Source organism: Sus scrofa, unplaced genomic scaffold, assembly GCF_000003025.6.
Source record: "Sus scrofa isolate TJ Tabasco breed Duroc unplaced genomic scaffold, Sscrofa11.1 Contig1914, whole genome shotgun sequence".
In the NCBI taxonomy this organism is placed as follows: Eukaryota; Metazoa; Chordata; class Mammalia; order Artiodactyla; family Suidae; genus Sus; species Sus scrofa.
In genome coordinates this window covers 1,228,783-1,237,839 of record NW_018084979.1, presented here as the reverse complement: position 1 = coordinate 1,237,839, position 9,057 = coordinate 1,228,783, and the positions used below count along the sequence as shown (strand labels likewise).

Sequence of the window (9,057 nt, the reverse complement as noted above, 5' to 3'; positions counted from 1 at the left end):
CTCAGCTGTGAGCTACACCACAGCTTCAGCAACACCAGATCCTTAACCCACTGCACTGGGCTGGGGATGACCTGGCAACGCCATAGACAGGCTGGATCATCTACCCCCTGAGCCACAGTGGGAACTCCAAGATTACTTTGAAAATCACTTTAAAAGCAGGCCTTGTCCTAAGACATGTCGGGTAAGGCTGCAGAGCCCGAGCTCGGTGCCTGCGAGCTCCATCACGGCCCTGCAGCCCATGCCCCGGCCCAGGGCCTGGGCCTCAGTGGGGCTTTGGGAAAAACAGCAAAAGCCCTGTGCAAATGCAAAGCCTGATTTTTCCCCAGAGGAACCAATCTTTTATCTACAAATTCCACAGCCAAGTAAGTGCGTCTCTTCTAGAGAACACTGAAAGCTACTGAATAAGAAAATGTGGCCTGATTCAGTGCAACTACTTGAAATAGTTCATGTTTTAACAGCCTATTTAGCAATCACCACTTTATTCAGAACACAGCTTGGAGGCCCTTTCATGTGGATTTGTTCTATTTTGGCCATTTTTTCTGGGTAAAGCTGTTGATCTCCGCAGTCAATAGAGGGCTCCAAGCATAGCTTCCTCCCCCAGTTTTAGCTTTGCTTCCTAGAGGTTACTCTAAAAGCTAAATGGAGAAAGAAAGAGGAATTCAGGGTTTCACACAGTCCTTGATGTAACCCCCCCACTGGGCTAGGACTCAGCCGGGGGCCCGAGAGGGGCGCAAGCAGAGGCGGGGCTGGTGGGGCCCCACCCTCCCGCATCCTGGCCCCTGGCCTGTCGGGAAGAGACTGAGGCCAGGCACGTAGGTGCCAACCTGCCCAACCATGTCCTTCACCACCACCCATCGTGCAGAGCTCGCTCTTCCACTCAGCAGCCATGGATACCAGAACCTGACTAGTGTCCATGAGGACGTGGGTTCGAGCCCTGGTGTTGCTCAGTGGGTTAAGAATCCAGCGTTGCCCTGAGCTGTGGTGTAGGTTGCAGATGTGACTCGGATCTGGTGTTGCTGTGGCTGTGGTGTAGACTGGCAGCTGCAGCTCTGATTCAACCCCTAGCCTGGGAACCTCCATATGCCACGGGTGCAGCCACCAAAAAAGGGGGGGGGCAAGAAACATTTTCCGTGAGGATGTAGAGAAATTGGAACCCTTACACATTGCTGGTAGAGCATAAAATGTGTTTTCCACTGTGGAAAAGAGCGTGGCAATTCCTTTCAAACTTAAACATACAATCACCATACGACCCCACAATTCCACTTGAAAGTTCTTTTGTTTTTCGGTTTTTTTTTTTGCTTTTTGGGGCTGCACCCGTGGGATATGGAAGTTCCCAGGCTAGGGGTCGAATAAGAGCTACAGCTGCCGGCCTACACCACAGCCACAGCATCACCAGATCCTTAACCCACTAAGCGAGGCCAGGGATCGAACCCTCATCCTCATGGATCCTAGTCAGGTTCATTTACCTCTGAGCCACGGACAGGAACCTCCACTTAAAAGTTATATACCCAATTGAACTAAAACTGCATGTCCAGAGTCTTGTACATGAATGTTCACAGCAGCCAAAAGGTAGGACGGAACAACCCACATGCCCATCAGTTGATGACTGGACTAACAAAGAGGCGGTCTAGCCATGCGATGGAATACTACTCAGTCATGAAAAGGAATGGACCGTCAACAAATGTTACAACGGGGATAAACTTTGAAAATGTGATGCTAAGTGAAAGAGGGCAGACAAAAAGGCCACAAATTGTATGATTCCATTTACATGAAATAGGAGACTCCAGGATAGGCAGGTGCATAGAAACAGAAGGTAGATGAGCAGCTGCCAGGGGCTTGGCTGGGGGGTTCTGAGAGAAAAACGAGTGACTGCTGATGGGCAGGGGGATTCTTTTCGGGGTGATGAAAATGTTTCAGAATTGGAGAGCAGTGATGGTGGCACACCTCTGTAAATATACTAAAGGATACTGAGGTGTACGCCGTAAGAAGGAGAATTACATCTCTTCAAAGAAATACAGCTGTTTAAGAGACAAAAAAGAAAAAGCAAGGGGTTGACAACGACATGCCAAAGGAGGCAGGTAACAGAGAGGAGAACGCGAGAACAACACTGAGACCGACCCCCACCCGGTGGCCTGTCGCTGCCACTGGGCACCGGCAGCGCTCAACGCTCACAGTCTCCAGACGCGGTGCTGCCCACCCCCCTCGGACCCTGTGAGGAGGGAGATCCACGAGGAGCCTCCCTGTGGCCACAGCAGCGAATCAAGGGCCTGAAAGAGCCTGGGGCCCAAGTCCTGTCCAGTTGTCGGGTCTCCCAGCACGGGCCTGGGCGTGCTGGGCAGGACTGGTGGTCCTCGTGACCAGCCCTGCACCTTGACCTCTGCGGCCCCTCCTCTGAGGGTTCATGATGCTCAAATGTGGACAGAGATGAACACAGGCTCTGACCCAAACACTTAAATTCCTTCTTGTCTCCAAGTTAGCATTTTTTTTTTTTTTTTTGGCTTTTTAGGGCCCACACCACAGCATACGGAAGTTTCCAGGCTAGGAGTCAAATCAGAGCCACAGCTGCCGGCCTACATCACAGCCCCAGAAAGACAGGATCCGCGTCTGCGACCTACACCACAGCTCACGGCAACGCTGGATCCTTAACCTACTGAGCGAGGCCAGGGATTGAACCTGCGTCCTCATGGATCCTAGACAGGTTCGTTAAACGCTGAGCCACGAAGGGAATTCCCATTTAAGCATTTTTTGTTCCAGGACTAACCACTGCCGTGCTGTCACCGCTGCACGTGGCAACTTCACATTTCTTCCAACAGAGTCACAAAACAGGGTCCCACAGGAGTTGGAGCAGATAACTCTCATTAAATCACAGTCCCTAATTATCGATTTTAGCAAAAATCCACTTGGCATAGTAACCAGGCCCATTAGATATTTAAGGGTAACTAAGCAGTACACTCAATTTGACTTCCGCTTCTGATTTGAATGGTGGATCAGTCAAGAGAAAAAGAAAAACATTTAGAATACACGGGGAATTGAAATAGAGCAGGGGAAGGCAGGGGGCGCAGGGGAACGAGAATTTCTTCAACACACCAGGAAGGGCATTCACAAAATGACAGATTACCTCCACGACAAGATTTTAAGTGAGTCTCACCTTCTTTTCTACCCTTTGGCCATCATTTGATCTTTTAAACTTTTAAAAGTGTTTGCTTGCTTTTTATGCCTGCACCTGTGGCATTTGCCCTAGGGGTCAAATTGGAGAGCAGCTGCGGTCTACGCCACAGCCTGGCAACACGGGATCCGAGCCACATCTGTGACGTATGCTGCAGCTTACAGCAGCTTATGGCTTACCGGATCCTTAACCCGCTGAGTGAGGCTAAGAATCAAACCCACATCCTCACAGAGACAACACTGGCTTCTTAATCTGCTGAGCCCAAACAGGAACCCCTGACCTTTTTTTTTTTTTTTTCACTTTTTTTTTCTTTTGTCCTTTTAGGGCCACACCCATGGCATGTGGAGGTTCCCAGACTAGGGGTCTCATCGGCGCTGTAGCCGCCAGCCTGTGCCAGAGCCACAGCAACGCCAGATCCAAGCCGCGTCTGTGACCTACACCACAGCTCACAGCAAAGCCGGATCCTCAAACTACTGAGCAAGGCCAGGGATCCAACCCGCAACCTCATGGTTTCTAGTCGGATTCGTTTCTGCTGCGCCACGACGGGAACTCCGGGAACTTCTGATATTTTTTTAAAAAAATATTGCTCAGTTTGTAAAAAGTTAGAAACAAAATATTTTTATTTTGAGAGAGAAAAAACTTAAGTGTTGGTTCAGGTAACCTTTAACAATCTGTTCAGCTCTAAACGTCACAAAAATCGAATTCCAGGTTAGGGAAGCCAGCGAAGGAGCGTGTGCTGACCCGGGGCACACCGTGGTCCCCGGACCTCCCAAACCAGGCCTCGGCCCCCACTTGCTGGGGGCCCCCTGAGCAGGCACGGTCCTTCCCCGACAGCAGCATCCCGACAGTCTACTGAGGAGGGCAAGTTGGTTCCCTACCTGGACAGGCGGCTCGATCATGATCCAGGCCGGAAGCATCAGACTGGGGTTCAGAGGCTGCGTTCCTACACGGAAGTAAACGCCACCCCTGGAGTCGCAGGCCCAGACGTGCTGGTTTCCACACGACAAGCTCGTCAGTCTTACGGTTCCTGCAGACAAAGAGAGTGACATGGTCCACTACGGTCCTGTGGACAAACCAAAGCACAGGCGCTAATTACTTTCGCAAAGTGACGCATCTCTCATTTCATCTGTGAACTCTGGTTTTCTATTTCAAAGGAAGCGATGCGGCTGCGTTTGCAGTTGAACTCTGTTGCTTAAGCACATGACTGCGCGCAAGTGACCCAGGCCTCTGGCTGCTCGCCACCTGCTGGGCGCCACCCAGCAGCCCTTCCGTGCAGTCAAGAGGCCGCCGGCCCGGTGCCGTGAGCACCGAGCACGGGGAGTGAAGGTGTCCGAGCGGGGGCCCGACCATTCGCTGCATCAGGTACGGGACTGGGACCAGCGGATCGAAGTCGTTCTATTCGGGACAAGGGAGCTCACCTGTATGGGTGAGCGTGATCTTCATTAGAATTCAGACTTAGCCCCCCAGAATCTTCGTTTCCCTTTTCCCATTTCTCCTTGTTGATTAAACCCATTTTAAGAGGAAAGGAAAAGGGAGGAGTCTCTAAAGAGAAACTACATTTGATTGATGGTCCACCCGGAAAAAACAGCACCGGCCAGCAGCTCCTGAGCCTGAACCCAGCAACGACGATGCGAGGCTATCACGGCCCCGGTCCCTACATGAGGCCTCAGGACTCAGACACAAGGGGTCTGCGTGGAGGCCAAGGGTGGACGGGGGTCTGAGCCCAGGCCAGTCCGACCCCTTCGCGTCCCGTGTTCAGTTCCACCCGTTCCGACAAATGCCTATGCCTGGGAAAGCCCTGCCCCATCAAGTTACGGAAGGTTTTCATTCCCCCGGAAAGTTCCCTGGGGCCCCTTCGGCCCCCTCTGCCCCGAGGCCACCACTCCTCTGATTTCTATCACCAAGATGAGCTTAGCCTGGTCTGGACGCTCCCAGAAACAGCATCTCGGGGGTGTGGGCCCTGGGCCCGGCGGGAGACCCTTTCGTCGTGGGCGCTGTGCCACTGCATGGACACGCCACAGGCCGCTCCTCCAACAGAAGGACATTCGGAGGGTCCCCTCCCCCTGAGGAGCAAGGCTGCGAATCACTCGCGGGAGACTTGGCTGTGAACACGCGCGCGCGCGGCGCCTCCTGAACGACACTCAGGAGAGCTCAACTCGGACGGAAACCGCCAGCCCCCGAGTCACGATTCACGCCCTCAGCAGCACCCCTGTTGGCGGCATCTCCGCATCAGCCATTCCCCGGGGGTGGGGGGGGGCGTTAGGCGGCATCTTGGCGTGGTTTTAGTCTGCATTTCCCCGAGAATGAATGATGCCGAGTCTTTCCACGTGCTTACGCAGCACCTGTACATCTTCTACTGTGAAGTACCTGTCAAGTCTTCTGCCCATTTTTCAAGTTGGACGGTTTGTCGTCTGATGACTACGTAAGAGGATGAGTCATCATGACTTTAAAACAGAGACGAGGTGGGGCAGCCAGTCCCTGGCAGTGCTGCCCTCGGCCACCCCACACGGGTGCCGCCGGCATCCGATGACGGCCCGTGCGTCTGCGCCAAAATGTACAGGCACGGGTCCTGTGACCAGGAAAGCGTGCAGGGGCGTTTGGCTTAAAAGCACTAAGCCAGCACTGCCGGAAGCCTCTGGGTACCCTCTGGACGTGTCCTAAAGACGGTGACTTCCCTTACGGTGTGTTTGAAAACTCTTACCACGGAGTAGACAGACATCCCAGACCTCTAACACCACATAGAAAAGATCTCGGGAGCTCCCGCTGTGGCGCAGGGCGTTAAGAATCCCACTGTAGACAAAAAAAAAAAAAAAAAAAAAAAAAAAAAAAAAAGAGTTCCCATCGTGGCGTGGTGGAAACGAATCTGCCTAGGAACCATTAGGTTGCAGGTTCGATCCCTGGCCTCGCTCAGTGGGTTAAGGGTCCGGTGTTGCTGTAAGCTGCGGTGTAGGTTGAAGATGCAGCTCAGATCTGGCACTGCTGTGGCTGTGGTGTAGGCTGGCAGCTGTAGCTCTGATTGGACCCCTAGCCTGGGAACCTCCATATGCCACAAGTGTGGCCCTAAAAAGACAAAAAAAAAAAAAAAAAAAAAAAAAAGAACCCACTGCAGTTGCTGAGGTGGCTCAGGTTCGATCCCTGGCTTGGCACAGTAGGTTAAAGGATCTGGCATTGCCACAGCTACGGTACAGGTAGCAGCTGTGGCTCAGATTCAATCCCTGACCTGGGAAGTTCCATATGTCATGGTGCAGCCATAAAAATGTTTTAAAAATTAAAAAAATAAAAAGATTTGTAATGATGAAAATCAAGTACTTTAGCAGTAAACTCCAGAAATAGCTAAGAAACAAATTCTAAGATACTAATTAAAAAACAGTTTTATGTTGGCTCTTCAACCTGTCCTAACAGGAGGAGCTACAGGTGGTCGCTGCTTTCATGAAAGTTACATGGCAAAAAACCACACTGGGTCAGCGTCTCAGAATTAGCAGCGGATACCACCACCACCAATGAGACGTGGAGCTCACGTAACAAGGCGAACGTTCTTTCAGGACAAATATAAAAGGCTGTTAGAACATACACCTCAGCATATAAATCAGCTTGTTCTGAACTGAAGACACAGGTCAAAGAGGCAAACACTTGATGGAGGGCCTCCCAGGGGCTGTGTCCCCCACTGAGTGCACGTGCAGGAACCCCCCGCCCTCGCTGGCCCTGGGGGTTAAGGACAGTGGGCTGCGAGCAGAAAGAAGTGACCTCGCTTCTGGACTGAGGTGTGAGAGAGCTGGCGAGAGGGCCTGTCAGCTGTCCCCTGCTGCAGTGACCACGACGGTGGAGCTGCAGAGCACCCCGCAGGATCAGAAAGCTGCTGGCGTTGCGGGGGGCGGGGGGAAGGGCGAGGAGACACCAACACAACAACTCGAAAAGACTGATGGGGAGAGAGCCAACTGTGTGGGGGCAGAAGGCCACGTTGCCTGAGCTAAGTCAACAAAAGCTGGGGCCCATAATGGCAATAATACTAATCCGGAGTTCCCGTCATGGCTCAGTGGTTAACGAATCTGACTAGGAACCATGAAGTTGCGGGTTCAATCCCTGGCCTTGCTCAGTGGGTTAAGGAGCCGGCGTTGCTGTGAGCTGTGGTGTAGGTTGCAGACGCGGCTCGGATCCCATGTTGCTGTGGCTCTGGTGTAGGCCGGCGCTACAGCTCCGATTTGATCCCTAGCCTGAGAACCTCCATATGCCACAGGTGCGGCTCTAGAAAAAGGCAAAAAGACAAAAAAAAACAAAACTAATCTGACTAAGGCAGACACGCTGCCTCACATTTTATTCCCCCTCCCCCCAAAAAGTTTTAATTACTATATTCAACAGATTAGATATTTTTCCTTTAAGGTTGCTAATGTGGGATCTCAGTTCCCAGACCAGGGAACCTGGGTCGCAGCAGTGAAAGCACCAAATCCTAACCATTAGGCCACCAGGGAACTCCCCTAGCATTGCTTTTTAAACATACATTTTAGAACAAGAAGTGGGTGGCATTTATCTCGTATTTTGTTATTTATAAAACACTTCTCTGCATAAATTACTACATAATGTAATCCTATTTGTTACCTAAAGGCATGAACTGACACTGAATATTTCTTCATTAAACACTGTGACCAGATAAACTACAAGTTGCATTAGTTTGCTAAACATTCCAGTGCCTGACACATGCATACGTATGTGCATTAGAAATGTTATGAGCATCTTAAATGTCTGCTAAATGATGCAAATTCTCTTCCAAAAACTAGGACTGCCATAAACCACAAAATTCCATATTCAGTCTATACAAACGGGTTCAGTAACTAGATATTTCATTGAAGAATTCTCTTAATTTAATCTCAGAGCAGCAGCTGACTTGGTAATTTGTACAGGGCAGAAAAGAGATACTTGGCTAAAGTCGTCCTTGAAATGGAAATTTCTGCTTGCCGTGTGAAGACTGGTTCCGACTTTCCATGACTTGGAGCTGCCCAAGGTCACTGCCGGCGTGAGGGAATCCAGACCACGCTGTCAGCAGTGGGAAGACGGCTTCCGCTCCTCGTCTTCGGCTCAGAACACTTGTGAGCAAGAGGCCAGGGCAGAGGAGAGGAGCAGGAGAACCTCATCCCCGAGCAGCTGTGATGAGCCCAACACTTCCTGCTTCAGCCCCTGGGCAGGCAGGTGGCAACTCAGAGCTGGACTCGTGGATGACGGGGGAAGAGCCCCGTCCCTGCGGGGCAGGCGGCTTTATCTGTGAGTATCAGTAACAAGGAGTCAAAAAGCACAACCCCAGCATCACTTAGAAATGCAGCCACAAAGAACAACGCTCCAACTGGCTCCTCTCCTGCTGAGCACGGGTATGGCAAAGCTTGAGGCCCTGCCTGCAGAGCCCTCCACCACCAGTCCCCGCGTGTCAACGCCTCTCGGGTCAGGCCGACTGATGGCTGGGACAGAGTAGGAGCAGGATGCTCAGGAGATGCGCCACGACGGAGATGCTGACGGAGGGACGGGAAGAGCAGGGAGGACATGAGGCCGTGGGAAGAGGGGCAGGTCCCAGCATGAAGGCCTGGCACCGGGGAGGAGCAGCGGTTCGTGGCTGGAGACCCGTGGGGGGCTGGGCTGGGCTGTCAGGGCCCTGCCGCCACCCAAAGACTGGCACTCAATTCGAGGGCCTTGGAGCCACTAAACCTTGAGGATAGAGCCCCTGAGCTTTAGGAAGAGCTCAGGCAGTGGTGCTGGGAGGCAAGCACACCTGCAGCCATGACGTGGTTATGCAGCAGTGCAGGTGTTCAGGGGACACTAGCCCTGGCCATGGAGGGAGGGCAGCAGAGCAGAAGACAGCCCAGGAGACCTGGGCGGAAGGAGGAGACACTGCTGAGCACACTGGCCAG

General features: G+C 52.2%; 1 protein-coding gene across 1 annotated transcript in view; it reads right to left on the bottom strand.

Annotated features, from left to right (window-relative positions):
- Window positions 1–9,057, bottom strand: part of TECPR2 (tectonin beta-propeller repeat containing 2) — a 104,555-nt gene that overhangs the window by 19,997 nt on the left and 75,501 nt on the right. The window contains 1 exon segment of the mRNA XM_021081652.1: window positions 4,045–4,193. Within this exon segment, the coding sequence (XP_020937311.1) occupies window positions 4,045–4,193 (149 nt within the window).